Here is a 20,050-nt window from a genome sequence, read left to right on the forward strand (position 1 = left end):
TGGTTTTACTGTCCCCCTGTTACCCTTTTTAAACCTGTATTTAGGTATCTTGAAGAATCGTCTCGGCTGTCCCCCCGCCCTCCAGGGTCTTTCAACAGTGGGCGGGGGGGCCAGTGAGCTCAATTGGTACCGCACCTCGACCTTGGGACACCGAGGTGTTCCAGCGGCCTCCTATGGCCGCATGTATTCGGCTTCGGCCGGTGGCGGAGGGGGTACCGGCTCCCTCTCGCAGCCCGGTTCCCGCTACTCTTCCCGGGAGCATCTGGACTCTCTTTCCCGGAGGCAGTTGTCTCGGGATCCTCTCGGGAGGCAAACCGTCGGAGGATCCAGAGATCGACTGGACTGTCGGGGGTCCAGGGACAATCTGGACCTCCTACCAAGGAGGAGAGAACTGGGCCAGGGGGCAGCGATGGCCGGGTTGGGGCCGGAACATCAGCGAGTGTCGGCATCCAGGGAGAACTTACGCTCTTCCAGGGACAGACTGGACAATCATCACTCCAGTACCATCCACGCCTCGCGAGAGGACTTGAGGGGAAACGGGATTTCTTTGGGAGGTGATACGGAACGCACCCTGAGCGGCTCCATATCTCAGTTGAACATACAAAACCGACGTCAGGCTTCGTCGCGGGAGCACCTGGCGGGGGGCCTAATGAGCAGTAAGTCCAGGGAGCAGCTGGAGACCAATGGGGTAGGAGCGCAGGCCCAACCTTGTCGGGAGTGGTTACGCTCCCTCCCGCCCCGCCAGCCTTCGCACCCCGACCATCCGCCATCGTCCCCACCGCCTCCCATCTCAGAGGAGCCCCAGCAAGACCCCTTCCCTTCATCGGGTCACGTTAGAGGACGCCTGGACTCTGCGTGTAGGTACCCTGTCCAGGCGGCCCCACCTGCCACGTGTGTCAACCCCCTGGGGAGACACCCTTCCAACGAACATCTTGATATTCTCTCCTCCATCCTTACGTCCTTCAACTCCTCTGGCCTCAATCCGCCCAATGCTGCATCCAACTCTGGGTCTAATGGCTCCGCCCACGGCCCCCACACCTTGTCGCAGTCTGCCACCTCCCACAGCGTATCTGAAGTTTCTCCTGACTCAGAGTAAGTCAATTTCATTTGTCCTGCCATGAATTTCTGTTCTCTGCATACACATAAACAAAAGGTCATTTCGTATGCATTTTTTTTTTACTTTTCCTACATTTTCTAAAATATTTACAACAGATAGAAGTCATAAAAATTCAGATTTTATTAGAATTTCAGCATGAAAGCAAGATTATTGTTTAAATTATGGCCTGATGACTTCTTTTCTAGAATATTACCAACAGATATAAGTCCGAAAAATTCAGATTTTATTAGAATTTCAGCATGAAAGCAAGATTATTGTTTAAATTATGGCTCAGGACTTCTTTTCTAGAATATTTACAACAGATATAAGTCATAAAAATTCAGATTTTATTAGAATTTCAGCATAAAAGCAAGATTATTGTTTAAATTATGGCTCAGGACTTCTTTTCTAGAATATTTACAACAGATGGAAGTCATAAAAATTCAGATTTTATTAGAATTTCAGCATGAAAGCAAGATTATTGTTTAATTTATGGCTCAGGACTTCTTTTCTAGAATATTTACAACAGATAGAAGTCATAAAAATTCAGATTTTATTCGAATTTCAGCATGAAAGCAAGATTATTGTTTAAATTATGGCCTGATTACTTCTTTTCTAGAATATTTACAACAGATATAAGTCATAAAAATTCAGATTTTATTAGAATTTCAGCATGAAAGCAAGATTATTGTTTAAATTATGGCCTGATTACTTCTTTTCTAGAATATTTACAACAGATAGAAGTCCTAAAAATTCAGATTTTATTCGAATTTAAGCATGAAAGCAAGATTATTGTTTAAATTATGGCCTGATGACTTCGTTTCTAGAATATTTACAACAGATAGAAGTCATAAAAATTCAGATTTCATTCGAATTTCAGCATGAAAGCAAGATTATTGTTTAAATTATGGCTCAGGACTTCTTTTCTAGAATATTTACAACATATAGAAGTCATAAAAATTCAGATTTTATTCGAATTTCAGCATGAAAGCAAGATTATTGTTTAAATTATGGCTCAGGACTTCTTTTCTAGAATATTTACAACAGATGGAAGTCATAAAAATTCAGATTTTATTAGAATTTCAGCATGAAAGCAAGATTATTGTTTAATTTATGGCTCAGGACTTCTTTTCTAGAATATTTACAACAGATAGAAGTCATAAAAATTCAGATTTTATTCGAATTTCAGCATGAAAGCAAGATTATTGTTTAAATTATGGCCTGATTACTTCTTTTCTAGAATATTTACAACAGATATAAGTCATAAAAATTCAGATTTTATTAGAATTTCAGCATGAAAGCAAGATTATTGTTTAAATTATGGCCTGATTACTTCTTTTCTAGAATATTTACAACAGATAGAAGTCCTAAAAATTCAGATTTTATTCGAATTTAAGCATGAAAGCAAGATTATTGTTTAAATTATGGCCTGATGACTTCGTTTCTAGAATATTTACAACAGATAGAAGTCATAAAAATTCAGATTTCATTCGAATTTCAGCTTGAAAGCAAGATTATTGTTTAAATTATGGCTCAGGACTTCTTTTCTAGAATATTTACAACATATAGAAGTCATAAAAATTCAGATTTTATTCGAATTTCAGCATGAAAGCAAGATTATTGTTTAAATTATGGCTCAGGACTTCTTTTCTAGAATATTTACAACAGATAGAAGTCATAAAAATTCAGATTTTATTCGAATTTCAGCATAAAAGCAAGATTATTGTTTAAATTATGGCCTGATGACTTCTTTTCTAGAATATTTAAAACAGATATAAGTCGTAAAAATTCAGATTTTATTAGAATTTTAGCATGAAAGCAAGATTATTGTTTGAATTATGGCTCAGGACTTCTTTTCTAGAATATTTACAACAGATATAAGTCATAAAAATTCAGATTTTATTAGAATTTCAGCATGAAAGCAAGATTATTGTTTAAATTATGGCCTGATTACTTCTTTTCTAGAATATTTACAACAGATAGAAGTCCTAAAAATTCAGATTTTATTCGAATTTAAGCATGAAAGCAAGATTATTGTTTAAATTATGGCCTGATGACTTCGTTTCTAGAATATTTACAACAGATAGAAGTCATAAAAATTCAGATTTCATTCGAATTTCAGCATGAAAGCAAGATTATTGTTTAAATTATGGCTCAGGACTTCTTTTCTAGAATATTTACAACATATAGAAGTCATAAAAATTCAGATTTTATTCGAATTTCAGCATGAAAGCAAGATTATTGTTTAAATTATGGCTCAGGACTTCTTTTCTAGAATATTTACAACAGATAGAAGTCATAAAAATTCAGATTTTATTCGAATTTCAGCATAAAAGCAAGATTATTGTTTAAATTATGGCCTGATGACTTCTTTTCTAGAATATTTAAAACAGATATAAGTCGTAAAAATTCAGATTTTATTAGAATTTTAGCATGAAAGCAAGATTATTGTTTGAATTATGGCTCAGGACTTCTTTTCTAGAATATTTACAACAGATATAAGTCATAAAAATTCAGATTTTATTAGAATTTCAGCATGAAAGCAAGATTATTGTTTAAATTATGGCTCATGACATTGTTTAATCTCTCTCTGTGCTTGCTTTGGTTTCTAAATGTGTGCCTTAAATACAATATATTGTCCATAACTGTGAATATTATCCCTTTTTAGCCATTGAAAGTGTCTGAGCACTTAGCATTTATCCATATTTAGCTTGGCAATTAATTATCTTTGTCTCCTCATTTTACATTAAATACAGTTACACAGTTAAACAAATAATTAACTGAAATGGTCTCACTTTTCTCAAATTTTAGAGTCAACAGAAGCGATGGACAGTCTTGATGACAGCCTTTTTATTCCTTTACGCGGTCTGAGGACCAGGAGACCCCATGAGTCGCGGGACTGAAATACACTTTTGGATACAGGTGACATCGTTCGGGGAAAAAAAAAAAAAGATAATGACTGTCCAGCGGATAAAAACTGTTTACAAACTATTACACTCAGTCAGATGAGATGGCTCGTATCTTAAACGATGGGAAAGACTGTACATACTAAAACATTTTTATACATTTTGTATCTTTTTCATTGGGGGGACAAAGTTGTTCCTTGTGATGTTTTCTTTTTGTAATGTTCGTCTGAGTCAGGTTGCTGCGAGCGAAATGTCCGTGTTTAATTTGGGGGGGGGGGGGGGGGGTCAACAGACAAACAAACAAAAAATACCTTTTCTCCTTAAATGTAAGGGTTAAGAATCCTATAGATGAGAGGGCCACATAACCACACACTGAAGGGATCAGGTCATGTAAATAGAAGGCCGTTGTCATTACGAGAGTGTTGAATGGAACAAGACGATTGTAACGTGAAAGACTGTGTTGAGGGTTCTACACCAAGTTCCGCTGCGTCTGACCATTAAAGCTCCGTCAAAAGTCGTCGTCAGATTGTCATGTTTTGTGATCTCTGTTGCGCCGTGAAGTGAATGTGACCTGGTCATCTGTCTACCTTGCGTGCCTGGACTGTATCCTCGAAGACTGAAGGGTCACAACTGTCTGCTTCTCTTAAACATGGCAACACTGTTTTTGGATAACAACTCTAACCTGCCTCATTAGACAAGCCAAGGTGAACACTAACTACACCATTGCTGTTGAGTCACTTACAATTATAGTAAATGTAGTAAAAAAGGAACATCTTAGTCATGCTTCCATTCATTTTCAAACACTTGCTTCAGTGAACCTCATTCATTTATAGTCTTAATTTCACTCATATGTCAAGTTAGCCATCTGAATGACTTGACAGAATATACTGCAATTCAATGACGTTAACAGTTCAAATTTTGCAACAATCAGATTTTGATTTTATATTTATATATGCAGGCATTCATTTAGTAAATCAAGTCCAAATTTGAATTATGAATTTATGACACATTGCCAGTTCCCAAAGTGATGATGTAATCAAAAAAGGAGGACGTAAATGACGTAAATTCATTCAATCTTTCCTTCATGTGATAGTAAAGTTTTGCTTATGGAAAATAAATGTTAGAAAAATCATTCTAGTCAATCCAGGTCCTAGTCCAGACATTGGCAAACTACGGCCCGCGGGCCACATACGGCCCGCTAGGCTTTTTATTCATCCTTTTTGTTTCTTTTGTTTTACTGCCCGTCTATCTTTTTTTAAATAACACTTTAATATTTCTTAATACATTCCTTTTTACTTAACTTTATACTTCTTACTTCAATGATGAGTGAGGAGTATGTTAATACTTTAGTCCTTTTTTTCTGTTTGTTTCATATGTACTGTTAACGGATGCACTTTTTTATATGTATCGTATCTTGTGCAGACCCCGCCCATCTGTCAAATTTTTAAAGTCAATGTGGCCCCCGGGCCGAAAAGTTTGCCCACCCCTGTCCTAGTCAGTCCAGTAGTACCTGTATAAAACATAAACAGAGAGTGCCTTCACATGCCACACAACAGTATAGCAGTTTCACGTATCTCAACAACCAGTACACACACCTGACTGGTGTTTCTTAATTTTGGTCTTACTTCCACTTGACAAAGATATTATTTTACATTAAATAATGATCAGAGTCGTCTTGAACTCCAGAGCAAGCTAGCATTATGAGACCATTCTAAATTCGGAAAGGCATCTTATGAATTGTTCTCAAATTTGAACTGGCGTTTAGAGGCCAGTGTATTTTACCCCAATTAAATTCTTTAATGCCACTGAGCCATTTTGCCTAGCAAGTGAGGTCAGTGCTTTTAAACTGCAAATATATTTGATAATTTCAACACTTACACCCTGAGAGATTAACTTCAGTGATTGTTCACTCACATTGTCCATTTGTATTTTATTTAGCAAACTTCCACAGCTATTGGCTAAACAAATGTGCTTAATCTCTTATTTACAACTGGAATTAAAACACCCGATTCAAATAGATAACATAAAAGTACTTGAAAACCATGCACACATTTCATTGTAGATTTTATTTTAGCTTCCTTTTTATAGCAATGAAAGCAGATAATGATGAAAGTGAAACAAAAATTCTCTTTTGTAATTCAAAACCAAGGTTGACATTAGATCTTTCTGCTCGTGTTATATTTGAATTTGATCAGGACACGATTACAGCTCAGAGGCAAAATGGTTGAATCAAAGAACAGAATACCCAGACGAGACAAGAATGAAACAAGAATAAAATGGCAACGTCTATGATGCATTTGTGTTTACGACAGGGTGCATTCAGCAAGAGGATTACAGCATGTAAAGATTTCTGTTAGCCCAGAAATAAGAGAAATGTTGGCCATTAAAACATGTATTGCTACACAGCTGTTTTTATTGTGTGTGTGCATGCTTTAGAATAGATTTGAAAGATGAAAAAAACATTTTGGGAGGAAAATGGTTGATACTTATTTGCCCATATAAATATTGGACGTGAAAAGTTTAGCAAATCTTCTGATGAGTAATGAATAAGCGTTAAAATGTCTTGATATGGATCAATGATTGAAAGATTTACAGTTAAGGCAGAAAGTAACCAATGACTAACATTCTCCATTTTTATTCTTTAAAGTTTGTTATTTTTCTTCAGAAAGCTTGGTGCTAATTATTATCCCACAAGGCCTGTATTTAGTCCAAATAATACGAAAAGTATCCATTATGTATACTTTCCGAGCATTCTAAGGCATACCAACATATCTTCACTATGCAGATTTTGAAATATTGTTTATTTTAACAGATTTTTCCGACCATTCCAGGAACTATTTTTCAACAAACATTGCACAGTGTAGAAAAAGGAGGAATTTGCCTTGGAAAACATTTGGTTGTAACTCCTCTTGTTAGGACACTTGAAAAATAGAGGGTGGAAGTAAGTATGGAGATTATAGACACGTTACTAGCTTGCTACTGTGTCTTCATCCAATTTAAGTGTGTAGATGTGTCATTTTAATGTGACTATTATTTTTTTCCACCAGTTTCTATTGTATTTCCAGTTAATCAGAGCAAAAATAAAACTACAAGCATCACCTTATTAGAATAATGGATGATGAAACGAGGATAGTATTCATTTCCAACACAGTTGAGTTTACGTAAATTTTGACCAAACTAACACAAAGGTCAGTCTTAAAGTAAGAGGCCAACAAGTAATGCACAAACATCCATGTAGTACCAAGTTTATTTTTTTAAACTTGTAAATTAGGGTGCCCATGTGTACCACTATATATATATATATTCTAAGAATCTCGGCAGAAGCAAATACGATGTGAACACTTCATTATGAAACGACAAAAGAATGGAGCCAATTAAAGTATCAGTTAAATTTTTGGGACTTTGCAATGAAGAGGTAAAAACCCCACTGTCACCATTTTTCCACTCGAATAAAATGGTTGAATTTTGTCAAAAGGTTTTCGATAATTCCATCCAAAGAATCACACAGATTCATCACTATTGAAATTCTGTCATCAAAACGTTTGTCTTAGCATAGCTGACACTGATTGTGTTTCAAAAGGATTCAAAAGCCCCCTTCTGAGTTGACAGTGGGACTTTATGCACAAAAATCCGAGAGAACACTGAATCAAGAGCCTTAGTGCAAGCACTAAAGTCTTCTTTCCTTGAATGTAGCGGAAGAAGTCCATTTGTCTATGGTGAGACGTTTAATGCTGACCAATACAAGTACAGTAGGCCTAATGCCGTTGATACTGTTCTCTTTATGCAAAAAAAAAACTGAAGGGCAAATGGCCGTTAGCGTTAAAATAAAATAAAAAACCATGTCATAAAATTGTTCAGTGTGTTATGTGGGACAAGTGCTAAAATGGATAAAGCGACAAACTCGGCTCATCCCGTGGGATCAGGGCTTCTCTCGTCCTCACTGCTGCTGGGCGATGACGCCACTTCCTCACCCATCTTTTTTAACTTAGCCTTGTAGTAGTTCTTCTTCATCCTGAATGCTTTGACTTTCTGGCGAGCAGCTCGCGTCTTCTCTCTCATCAACTCCTGTTCCCACGCTAGTACCTTCATCCTGTTCTCCCATTCCAATAACCTCATGTGCTGCTGCTGCTCCAGGACCTCAGCCTCCTTTTGGGGATCCACTGCGTCACGTGGCCGACCACCTGTAAATCGGACGAAACGTTGGTTGAGAAAGCCGGGAGGTGCCTTGCGGCGAGGGCAACTATTCATTTGGATCAAAATACCTACAAGCAGTTAACAGTGAATAAAACGTCCAGTATTTTAAGAGTGAATTTGAATTGACTTTTTTTTTAAAATGTTGTCTGTAATTATGTAAGGGAAAAAAATTAAACTAAAAATGTGCTTTTGATTCAACCAGTATCTCAGAAGTAACACTTGTGCTGATTTTTCTTAAGATTTTCCCTTCAAAGTAACACATTTGTACTCCCTATTAAAACCATGAATATGGAGGTGAAAATTGGGAATCAGGGTGGCTTGTAAGCGAGAAATTGTAAAGTTAAAAAATGTCAAGGCAATTTTCAGAGTGCTCCGCATATAAGGCGCACTCTGAAGATCCACGGGTGGCTTATATGCAAGTAAATACGGTACATTACAGTGCCTTCTCAGTTTTATCCAAATTATTTATTTTTTTAACAAGTATTCCTTAGTTTGGAATCCAAACATCTTTTTAGTATACATACCAGAGAGAGAGAAGCCCAGCCCATCCCAACCCGACGTAATCATTGACATCTTTTGAGTATATATATGCTATCATGGTGCCCATAGTTGGATGGGAGAGGCTCTAGCACCCCCCACAACTCATGCAAAGATAAGCAGGTCGGAAAATGAATATCTAAGTGTATTATTATTTGAGTATGTATAATAATTAAATTTGTCCACTTCATTTAGATTCTAGGTTAAAGAAAAAAACACAATTGGATGATTTTTAATCTTAATCTTTGTTATTCCAGCCTCGAGTGGTTCATACCAAATTCATGATTTTGGTCATTCATAAATCACAATGATGTCTAAGTTAGCTGTACAAAGTCAAGGTTTATAATAGTTGCACTGTTGACAGCTAGCATGTCGATGTAGCCTACACTTGAATAATAGCGTAATTGTCATTAAAGTGATTTGTCTACCTGGTGCTGTGAGATAGTAGATGGCAGGAAAGGACGCATCCTGTAGCTCGGCATTGTGGGGACTGGAGTTTGACACAGGGCTGTGTTGTAGATCTGAAAAGTTATTTCCCTGTAGCCTCTCCAGGTTTTGATGTTGCAAGTATGCAGCCACATGTTCTTTGCTGTCTTCAGCCTGGGGATAACTCAGTTTTATTTCCAGGTCAAATGGAACCTCATGCAACTTTGCGGTTTGAAGCAATAGTTTTAACATAATTACCTTATTTAAGCTGCCATTCATCTCCCCAACTGCTTTGAATCTCCCTAAATTCCCTGTATGACAGAAAAAAAAGAGGAGAGACCAGAGGTAAAAGTGTGACAAGAGACCCAACAAAAGCTGTCACAGTTGACAAATGATGTTGCTAAACATCCAATTTGTTTTGACTGTGACAGCCCTCAGTGATCAGATGTTAACAAAATAAAAACTAAAGAGGGAAGCCGCATACCGAGAAACAAAATCAGAAACAATACTTTCACAAAGGCACCAAAACACGGGGTATAAATATACAGGCAAGAGTTGATGACAATTACAAACACCTGGATCACATAGAGGAAGGCAAGTCAAAAGGGACACAACCCCAACAAAACCTTAAAATATGTACTTCTTGGATGAGTTCCAGTTCCTTAACTGAAATCAAATTGAATTAAAATAAATGGTTGTAGGTAGAAATGTTCATTTCGACCAGTTGGTTATAACTGAATTCATCCTTTCATTTCACAAAGACGTTTAGCACCATCTTGTGGCGTTTTGGGGACAGAGCAAATAGTGAAAAACTGCAAGTAGGTGAATTTGTGAATAAAAAAGCAACAATAAGAGCGAGTTAATTATATGCCAAAAAATCATGTATCCTTTGGTTAGTTCAGCAATAATGCATCACAAGCAATGATTTGAAAAGACACTTGTGTGTCCTTCAAACATATTTCAATACGATGACTACAATACGCTGATTTATTCCCAAAAGGTGGTTAATGGCAGCATTTCCCTGCATTCAGGAGTTCATTCTGGACACTCTAAATTGCGCCCAGGAATGGGTGTGAATGAGCATGAGTGGGATAGGCTCCAGCACCCCCCGCTACCCCAATGATGATAAAAGCGGTTCATAAAATGAGATGAGATGTTGCAACGATCAAAAAAGTTAGTTACTATGCGCGTCCATTAAGCATCGTAATGGTAAGCATCGTAATGTTTTGGCCATTTATTTCCTCATTTGTCACGTTAAGCCCACGCATCTATATTTACCTTCCATAAGCTTGCGCACCGCCGCTTTGTGGCCAGCTCCTCCTGCATGGCTAGTGAGAGCAGCCTCGCCCATGGTCTGAAGTTTAATTGATTTACAGCAGGCCTTACATCGGGCGAAATGAATATCCTGCGTGTCCTTAACCAGCCAGTCTTTGTAGACCTCCTTGTAGAGCCACGACTCTTGGAATTTGCACTTCCCAGGCATTGTGAAGGGAGAAGTTAGCTGGACCGCTGTCCTACAAAGGCTCACGTCCTGTCAGTTGCGTTCACATTCACTCGGATAGTCCTCATGTTTATTCCCGGTTTCACTAAACAGCCATTGTAAATTGGAAGAGCATTATAAAGGCAGACATCCTTGAAAGCACCACACCGTCGCTGAAATCATCGTCACTTCTTGCGTCCAATGGAAATGCAGCTAGAAAAAGGTCAGCCAATCAGCTAATAACAAGAAGTCTGATTGGCCACAAAGGCGGAAATGGAACGAAATCACGTTTTTTGGAGATGTTTTGAGACCTCTCAAAACACATTGTGGGTAAGAGGAATTACTTTTTGGAGGCTCTCATAACCTTAAACTGTACGATCGCTATCCAGTATTTTCTCTTGAAAAGTGTTTGATTCATATATGATTGAATTACCCTGCATCCACAGTGTATAAGCGATATATACACACATGGAGACTGTAGCATTAGTAGCCCCAGTCACAGCACTGGAGTTCCTGGATGATACATTTCTTTTGACAGGTAGGCTGCATTTAGTTATTGTACTATTTACATGACGTGAATTTGCATGGTTTGTGGGCGCAATCGTGATATAGATCTCATACAGTCACAATGTCGCTGATGACTGACAACAAGTATACGTTCATTATGAAAACAGTGCAGGGAGATCATTTTGTGTGCCTGTGGTAAAAAAAAGGCAGTACAGCAACCCCTCGAATTTTGCGGATAATGTAGACCAGACATGGCCGCGATAATCGAAAAACCGCGAACAATTACCAAGAAGTATATGTATGAAATATTACATTCATACGGATATGAAAAGACTGTAATGCATTAATATCTATTATCTATATATATATAAATTAAACACTTTAAATACTATGCTTGAACAACTTAGGTGAGAATAAATATCATCAGACGTCTTTGCGTTTAAATACAACACTGGCTAATATTATGCGGCCAATAATGTTATTTATGTATATTTATCATGTTATTTTTTTATTTTAAAAAACTAAATATTCTAACACTGTGCAAACGTATAAAATATTATTTCTTGTCCATCAAATGTAATCTTAACTTAATGACAAAAACAAAATTAGTCTAATTGTATTATTATAATTTTTTAAATCTTTGTGGTCAGGTGAGGGTCCAGTGTTGACAGCGTACAGTCTTCAGCCTCAACCTCGAGCATGTAGCTCCATGTCAGTCCTCCAACAGCACCGCATCCATGGGATAAGGCCAAGAGGCTCACCTCAGAGTTCTTTCACAGACAGATATGGGGAAACCAGAGGTAAGTGAGACCTGGTGTGATGCTATTTTTTCAGATTTTTGGGGAAAAGGCACTGGTTAGAAAAGATGGTTGATATCACACATCAGAAAAGTTATACAGAACTTATTAGAGCTAAAGCTTTATATATACTTTTAGAGCCATGTTTCCCAACCACTGTGCCGTGACCAATGGTCAGGTGTGCTGTGGGAAATTGCAAGAAGTTGTACAATGTAATATTCAAATCGAAAAATTAATATGAATATAACAAGATTAAAATTGAACTATTACAATGTTAAAATCAAAATATAGAGAATGTTAAATTATAGATTATATTGTTACTAGATTCAAATTGTGAAAGTCATTTTGTTGCTTATTCTTCTCTAACATGAGTTTTGGCATAACATTAGGAGGGGGGGGGGGGGGGGGGCGTGTAACCCTGGGGAACAGGATTTTATTTGGCCGTACTAGAATAAAGTGTAATTGCGCATCCACTACTTTAAGTGGCAGTGGCGCTCTCGTTTATTTTTTATTTCAGGCATTGATGGCCTTAAAATCTTTTCTGTTGCAGACTTAAAACAAGATTTAATAAAGTTATTCTTTGTAAGTTTGACTATATTTCTTTCTTTTTTTCCTTTTCTTTAATGTTAATAAGGATAAAATGTTGTACTTATAACAATTTTATAAAATGATTTTATTTATAGTCATGTTGGGAAGTGGGGGGGAGGGGGGCGAATAGTTTTCTTTTTGCTAGGGGGGGCCTAACAGAAAATAATTGAGAAGCACTGTCTTATACACTTCAACTAATCACTAATCCTTTTCTGGTTCCTTCTACCCAGGTCTGAGCCTCGCCCCTGAACCATACTATTACGATCTAGCTGTGTTTGGTGGGAAGTCAGTCAGACTAGTGAGACTTCATTTAAATCTCTCTGCTCTGGTGCCTGTAAAATTGGAGATACAAAGTCCTATTGCACATCTTCAGGACTGGGTCCTGGATGTCCGATGGCTATGTAATGACAAAGAGTCTCTGCTGTGTGTGGCTGTTGCCCATAACGTTGCCCTCCTTTTAGACATCTATTCAGGGGGCATCTTAGCTCAGCGTTCATGTCTGGAAGGATGTCTTCTGTATTCTGCGCTCCTTGTAGTACACGAATCCTGGGAAGATACCGTTCTTGTAGGAGGGACTGTTTTCAACCAGCTCGTCTGTTGGAGGCCTGCCGCAAAAGAAAGTGATAACAAAGCTCCAGTGGAAAGACGTTTATTGGGACACACTGGTGTTATCTTTAGCATCTCTTACCTTCAGGACAAAGGATGTCTGGCATCAGCTTCAGACGACCGAAGTGTCAGAGTGTGGTCTGTCGGGGTTTTAGGTGGACCCGGAGGGAACTGCGGACACTTGAACCCAACATGTATAAGAGTCCTTTTTGGACACCAAGCCAGGGTCTTCTCTGTGTGCCTTTCCTCAAAGAGACTGTTTAGCGCTGGAGAAGATGGGGCTTGCTTAATTTGGGACTGGGCTGGAGTTGGGACAGTGCTTCGTTCTTTAAAGGGACATCGAGCAGGGGGGATTCGGGCGTTAGCGGTCAGTGCCAGAAGAGATGGCACGGGTAGATGGGTGGCGACGGGGGGAGCAGATGGAGGGGTGAGGTTGTGGAACTATGAAGAAAACGAAGAGGAAGACACAGAAACAAAAACGATAACGGACTTGGGATTTTCTGGGCAGGGTATGCCTAAAGTAGTATGTGTTGTAGATAGTGAAACACACAGTACAGATTGGAGCCAGTGTAGGATTCTGGTTTGTACTGATCAAGGAGTTGTTTACCAGTATGTTGACGGCTCCTGGGAAATGATATGGCAAGGTTCTCCTGAGTTTCAGTCCTACTGTGTGATGGAAACTGTTTTGGTGAAAGCCAATGACTCAACAAGTAAAGCTAATATATGTGCTGTTGGGAGCCTCAGTGGAACTTTAAATGTCTTTTATGTCTCTCGTCCCCAACATGGGATTGTTCTCCAAGCTGGAGCTGGAAAGATTCACAGTCTTATTTGGCACAAGGGAGATGACTCGATGTATTTGCTAGCGTCAGGTGCTGAAGGACGAGTCTATCGTTGGTGTATAGACGTGAGATTGAATGAAATGGCTTTCAATGTGAAAATCTGCCCTCCATTTGTTCTCCCTTCTTGTGCCAAGCGTTGGCTGACGGCTGCAGTGCGTCTCCCCACAAAAGCTAAAGGCACTCTGTGGATCTGCGGGGACAGAAGAGGGTCGCTGCTTCTGTTTCTGGAACATTTAACGAGGTATGACGAAGAGACTGTAGAATGTATGCAAGCTAGTAAAAAAACTCATGAAAATGAAATAACGAAAGATAAGGAGAGATCAGAGGAGAAGCAAGGCTTGATGTTGTCTCCAGTAAACTGCTTGTTTGGAGTGCACGGTAAACAGGGGGTCACTTCAATCTGTGAATGTCAAGGACTTCTCTACAGCACTGGGAGGGATGGCTGTGTGCGCATTTTCAGGGTGAATTGCATACTAGATGAAAAACAGGAAGGAAATGGTATGAACGACGGGATTCAGTTGGAGATTCTTAGAGTCCAACGTGCTTGTAAAGGTATGGAGTGGCTGGAGAGGGCTTTGTTTATACCTCCTATCATTTATGCAGACAGTAGTGTAACCAATGAATTTAAAAGCCAAAATACAGTAGATAGTCCTGAGGACCAAGAGGAAGAGCTAATGCTGGAGAACAAAAGAACAGAAGCCCGCTTTGTCATTTTTGGTTTTCATGCCAACCAGTTTGTGGTTTGGGATCCGGTGAGGCAAGAGACGTTATTGGCAGTCCCTTGTGGTGGTGGTCACAGGTCTTGGAGTTTCTGGCCGACCCGCACCAAGGTTTGGTCTGGATATGGAACTCTGGTCTATATCAAACAGGGGTCGGTCCTGGCATCAGAATCCCCACTAACGTCTCCCAACTGGTCTGGCTGTGCAGCAAGGAATGAAGGATGGAACTTAAGAGAAGGCATCCACGGGAGAGGCATTGGGTGTGTCTGCCGACTGGGCAGCATTTGGGTTGAGAGAACCACTACAGCAAGCAAAAAAGGGATATGTGGGTCAGAGAGGGTCCAAATGGCAGGGAATTGGGAAATAATAGTTACAGGTGGGGAAGATACAAGCCTAACGGTTTTGGCTGTACATCCCAACTCCGGAAGTATTTCAGTCCTCACCATTATTACCGACCACATCTCAAGTGTCCGCACCATGACGTCCATAACTCATCAGGATGGAAAGAGATCTCCTAAAGATTCCCAGTCCATTTCTGCCCTGTTAATCTCTGCCAGTGGCCGGGCTCAGTTACAGTTTTACCGACTATGGATCGGTTGGGATGAACAGAGACGAGCCTTCATCTGCCAGGTGGTGCAGGTGGCCAACCACCGGTTGGACGAACAATGGGATAGGAAGCGAAACAGACATAAGATGGTGAAAATGGACCCAGAAACAAGGCAAGTCCAATTACTGACCTGGAGTGCTGTATTTAAATTAATTAGTGTATATTCTATTATGAAATGTAACCATATGGACTATGTGTTTTCAGATACATGTCAATGGCAGTGGTTGACCACAATTCAGAGGCTGTTCTTGTGGCTCTTGCTTGCAGTGATGGGGCGGTCAGGTAAGTTACACAATATAAATTGTTGGTATGAAAATAAGAAAACATGTTACAGCAGAAATATACAAAATAAAAGTCTTTAGGTTATAGTATTTCATGTTTATTCAGAGACTTTACCTTTTCTTCCTAGATTGTTCTCATTCAGTGAATGTAAACGCCAAATAGATTTGTTATGGGAGACGTTTTACCACCAGCGTTGTGTGCTCAGTGTCGCCACCTGCAGCTTGCAGGATGGAAAAGGCAACAGGTGAGCATTTTTCCTGCTTTATACGAGTTTTTTTCAAGATAAAAAATTTAATGACTTATTAGAAATGTACAGATAACATATATTGGGCTTCTTGGGAAAAATGTGATGGAAAACCAGTTTCCCCCAGAACCATTTTTTGTAAGTTAATGATAAAATTCACTTGGGTATAGACTAGAGCAGAATGGGCAAACCACGGCCCGTGGGCCACATCCGGCCCGCTAGGCCTTTTAATCCGGCCCGCCGACTACTATTATACTTTTTACTTTAATGATGAGTGATGAGTATGTTAATACTTTAGTCCTTTTTTTCTGTTTGTTTCATATGTACTGTTAACAGATGCAGTTTTTTATTTGTATCGTATCTTGTGCTGACCCGGCCCGTCTGTCCAATTTTTTTAAGTCAATGTGGCCCCCGGGCCAAAAAGTTTGCCCACCCCTGGACTAGAGACTGGTACATTAATATATTATAGCAAAGCAGTTGGATAGCCCCAACCCTTACTGTCACATTCTCCTAATCAACCTTTTAGCTAGGACAACAGTTGAAAAACAATGCAAACACCCACACAGATGCTTGTTGGACGTAGCTCAAGTCCAAACGCACTCTATTAAAAATGATGTATTCATTGTGAATGCACTTTTCTGCAGGGTTTCGCTGCTATTCAGCGCGGCAACTGATGGAAAGATAACTGTGTGGGATACCACCCATATTGACTCTCCAAGTGGTGCTTCAACCCCACCAACACCCTGCCTCACTATTCCCGCCCACCAGAGTGGCGTCAACTCCCTGGCCGTTTGGGCCGAGATACAGGACAGCGGTTGCTTGGTTACCGTCCCAAGTGGTGGGGATGATGGTCAGTTGACGGTGTCCACCATCAGGTTGGAGTCAAGTGGCAGAATTGAGGGTTTAACTCGGGACCAGCCGCAAGTCCATCTCAATCTACATCTTATCTCCCAGTTGACTATCCCGTTGGCACATGCAGCTCCCCTGACTGCCCTTAAGTTTCTTAGACCTGACCTCATAGTCACCACCTCTTGCGATCAGAGGGTTTCCCTGTGGGAGCTCTGCAGTACTGCCATCAACCACAGAGGAGTGCTGTGTACCCATGTTGCTGATGCAGCAGGACTTGCAGTTTGGCAGGATGAGATGGTGGAAAATGGACAGAAGAAGACCTGTTCTGAAGATGACATGGTTGTCGTTGAAGGAAGGACTGAAGGGCAGACATCCTCACAGTCAACTGAGAGGAAAACCGAGGAGATGAGATATAAGGACCTACAATGTACTAATGCTGAAAATCCAAATGAAGCCGTTGTGAAGATGGAGGAAGAGAAAGACCATAGAAATGAAATGCAAATTGATGACCAAACTCGAGAGGAATCTATCACTGAAAATGCTATGACATTGTCCAATGTGAAAAAGAAAGGGAGAAAAAGGACAGAATGGGTGCTAGTCTGTGGTCAAGGATTCCAGTTGCTGCGAATTTTAAATAGTGACAATGATCTTTGCACACATACATAAAAGGAGGACTAGTGAGAAGGACAACATTTGTATTGTAGCTCACCAGGAAATCAATTTATGATTGCACAAGAGGTATGGCTTTTAAAATCATGTTTTAATTCACTCATTTTTATTTGTACTCGCAGTATTCAAATAAAACATTTTGTAATAACAAGCTTTTCAGCTTGATGGCATCCCTTAACGCTGGTTCTCGGATTGTCCTCATGGAAGGCACCAACAACCTTTTGGCTGCAGTGTCAGTCGGCCGCTTTGGCAAGTACGTTTATTTCTGACCCACAGCTGAAAAAAATCCTAGTTGTCAACCCTTGGTCAAACGTTTTGAGACTCTTTTTCATTCTACTGAATAGAGAAAAGTCTCAAAAACTATAACAGCGAGTGTACACACATACACTCTCACTGTAGACATTATTTTGGGAATTATAGATGGGCCTGATCCATTATTGGTCCCAATGTTTAATACAGGTTTAATTCGTAGATTGGATTGACCCAACTTGTCAAAATGTTTGATCAATGAAGCATATCTTAGGCCTTGTCATTTAAGATTTGCAAATGTAATAATTCTTCAAAACGTTATTTTTTTTAACCATAATATATAATCTGAGAGTGAAAAGAGACAAAAAAAAATACTACTGCTTAATCATGGAGAGTGGTGGACCAGTGGCTAAGTCATCAGTCTCCTACCTCTTTGGTTCTTGGTACAAATCCTGATGCTTGCAAAGATTTTCCCACTATTATTCAGGTAAATGAAAGAGATAAAAGAACAAGTACTGCTACTTTCTCTCACTGGGTGGTGGCCCAGTGGATAAGTCATCAGTCTCCCACCTCTGTGGTCTTGGGTTCAAATCCAAGTGCTTGCTAAGATTTTCCCAATATTATTCAGGTAAATGAAAGAGATAAAAGAACAAGTACTACTGCTTTCTTTCACAAGGTGGTGGCCCAGTGGATAAGTCATCAGTCTCCCACATCTGTGGTCCCTGGTTCAAATCCCAGTGCCCGCCAAGATTTTCCCAATATTATTCAGTTGAAAAAATAAGTTCTAATAGCTAAGTGTCTAACTGAATAAGTATTCAATGGTGGATGAAGCATTTTGTCCAAAAAATGACTAAGTGTTTCACCCAGTTTCCTTGGATAAAACGTTTCAACACCTATGTATAAGTGGAGCACGAGTTGGTGTAGTGGGTTGCACACTCGCCTTTGCACCGAGAGAACGTGAGTTCGCTTCCCGGTGTCGGCGGTTCACTGACCAAGCAAGCGGTCGAGGGTCGGCCGAAGGCCGACCCGAGAACGCCTTGTGCACAGACAGGTCCTTCAACTGTCTTCCGAACTGCCGAAGGCAGTTCGGAATATAACCTTTTGCTGAAAAGTATGACTAAGTGTTTAATATAAATTAAAAAGTTTTTTCTTTTTTTTTTCCCCCTTCTTCTTATTCCATTGACCAATTCTTCTTTCCAAGTATTTTCAGCCAAAGGACGACAGCGGGAATTGAACCCAGGTCTCCCACACGGGAGTCCAGTGATCTAACCTCTGCGCCAACCAAGTGACTACACTTTTCTTTGTGATCATTTGAGTATTTTTAGAAGAAGTCCACAGAAACAACTGCAGTTCGGAATAATACCTTTTACTGAAAAGTATGACTAAGTGTTTAATATAAATTAAAAAGTTTTTCTTTTTTTTCCTCTTCTTATTCCATTTACCAATTCTTCTTTCCAATTATTTTCAACCAAACGACAGCGGGAATCAAACCCAGGTCTCCCAGACAGGAGTCCAGTGAACTAACCTCTGCGCCAACCAAGTGGCTACACTATACTTTGTAATCATTTGAGTGTCGTGAGTACAAGTCCACAGAAACAATTAAGGGAAAATATGTCACAGCCGGGATTTGAACCCAGGTCTCCCAGACGAGAATCCGGTGAACAAACCTCTGCGCCACCAATTGGCTGCACTTTGTCAGCATTTCAATTGTTTGACTGCAAATATATAGAAACAAAAAAGCCTTACTATACTATGTTGTTTTTTGAATTAAAAAGCTTTACTATACTATGTCATTTTTTGAAGAAAAAGCCCTACTATACTATGTCATTTTTTTTTTATAGTAGAGCTTTTTAATTCAAAAAACGACATAGTAGAGTAAGGCTTTTTTATTCGTTTTGTGATCGCCGCTTCTTTTGGTCCACGTTTTTTCGCCCGTCTTTTGGTCGCCGTTAGGGTTAGAGTTTAATATCTAAGTACATTTGACAACCCTAACCCTAACGGCGACCAAAAGACCAGCGACCAAACGTCCAAGCACCTTGGTTGCCAAAGCCTAAACTCATTTATCGCCAGTCAGTCTTAGGGAGCACAGATGGACAAACAGATCGCGTCACAATAGGTGTACTTCTACCAGGTGTCCACAAGATAGCAATGTTGAACTGACAATTGTTTGCTCAGTATTTGGATTGCTGGTATGTGTATTTAGAGGCGGATTTAAGAAATTTGGCAATGGTAGACGTTTTTAATGAGGTAAAACTTATTATTTATGGTCTTTATTTATTTTTAAAAAAGCCTTACCGTACATGGTCTTTTATTTAAAAAGGCATTTGTATACACTTGGTCTAATTTTTAAAAAGCCTTGTTATACATGGTCTTATTTTTTATGTTGTGGTATACATGGTCTTTTTTTTTTTTAAAGAAAATGACTGTACATGGTCATTCGACGTACAACGCCGTC

The 20,050-nt window shown here is 39.4% G+C and overlaps 3 protein-coding genes across 7 annotated transcripts in view; 2 read left to right on the forward strand and 1 right to left on the reverse strand.

Annotated features, from left to right (window-relative positions):
* celsr3 (cadherin, EGF LAG seven-pass G-type receptor 3) overlaps positions 1-4,278 on the forward strand; it is a 60,910-nt gene extending 56,632 nt beyond the window's left edge. For all 3 annotated transcript variants that reach the window (XM_077718099.1, XM_077718091.1, XM_077718109.1), the window contains 2 exons: positions 45-1,092; positions 3,908-4,278. In XM_077718099.1, the coding sequence (XP_077574225.1) occupies positions 45-1,092; positions 3,908-3,935 (1,076 nt within the window). In that variant the 3' untranslated portion in view covers positions 3,936-4,278. The remainder of the gene's footprint in view (positions 1-44; positions 1,093-3,907) is intronic.
* A 3,319-nt stretch (positions 4,279-7,597) lies between these two features.
* Positions 7,598-10,759, reverse strand: fsbp (fibrinogen silencer binding protein). The gene is made up of 4 exons (XM_077719783.1): positions 10,438-10,759; positions 9,418-9,470; positions 9,162-9,333; positions 7,598-8,183 (listed from the first exon to the last, which is right to left on the reverse strand). Exons 1-4 carry the CDS (start codon positions 10,640-10,642, stop codon positions 7,909-7,911), a joined length of 705 nt encoding a protein of 234 aa, XP_077575909.1. The 5' UTR covers positions 10,643-10,759; the 3' UTR covers positions 7,598-7,908.
* Positions 10,760-10,890: 131 nt separating this feature from the next.
* Positions 10,891-17,497, forward strand: wdr6 (WD repeat domain 6). 3 transcript variants are annotated; one of them, XM_077719768.1, is made up of 7 exons: positions 10,891-10,969; positions 11,086-11,177; positions 11,797-11,946; positions 12,762-15,414; positions 15,507-15,584; positions 15,712-15,828; positions 16,473-17,497. In XM_077719768.1, exons 2-7 carry the CDS (start codon positions 11,108-11,110, stop codon positions 17,341-17,343), a joined length of 3,939 nt encoding a protein of 1,312 aa, XP_077575894.1. In that variant the 5' UTR covers positions 10,891-10,969; positions 11,086-11,107; the 3' UTR covers positions 17,344-17,497. The 3 variants fall into 3 exon arrangements, with proteins under 3 accessions (XP_077575894.1, XP_077575886.1, XP_077575901.1); XM_077719760.1 differs by having other exon boundaries at positions 10,931-11,177; XM_077719775.1 differs by lacking the exons at positions 15,507-15,584; positions 15,712-15,828; positions 16,473-17,497 and adding an exon at positions 12,494-12,525 and having other exon boundaries at positions 10,931-11,177; positions 12,762-12,904.
* Positions 17,498-20,050: the final 2,553 nt, after the last annotated feature.

The sequence above is a fragment of the Stigmatopora nigra genome, chromosome 1 (assembly GCF_051989575.1).
Source record: "Stigmatopora nigra isolate UIUO_SnigA chromosome 1, RoL_Snig_1.1, whole genome shotgun sequence".
NCBI classification, from domain to species: Eukaryota; Metazoa; Chordata; class Actinopteri; order Syngnathiformes; family Syngnathidae; genus Stigmatopora; species Stigmatopora nigra.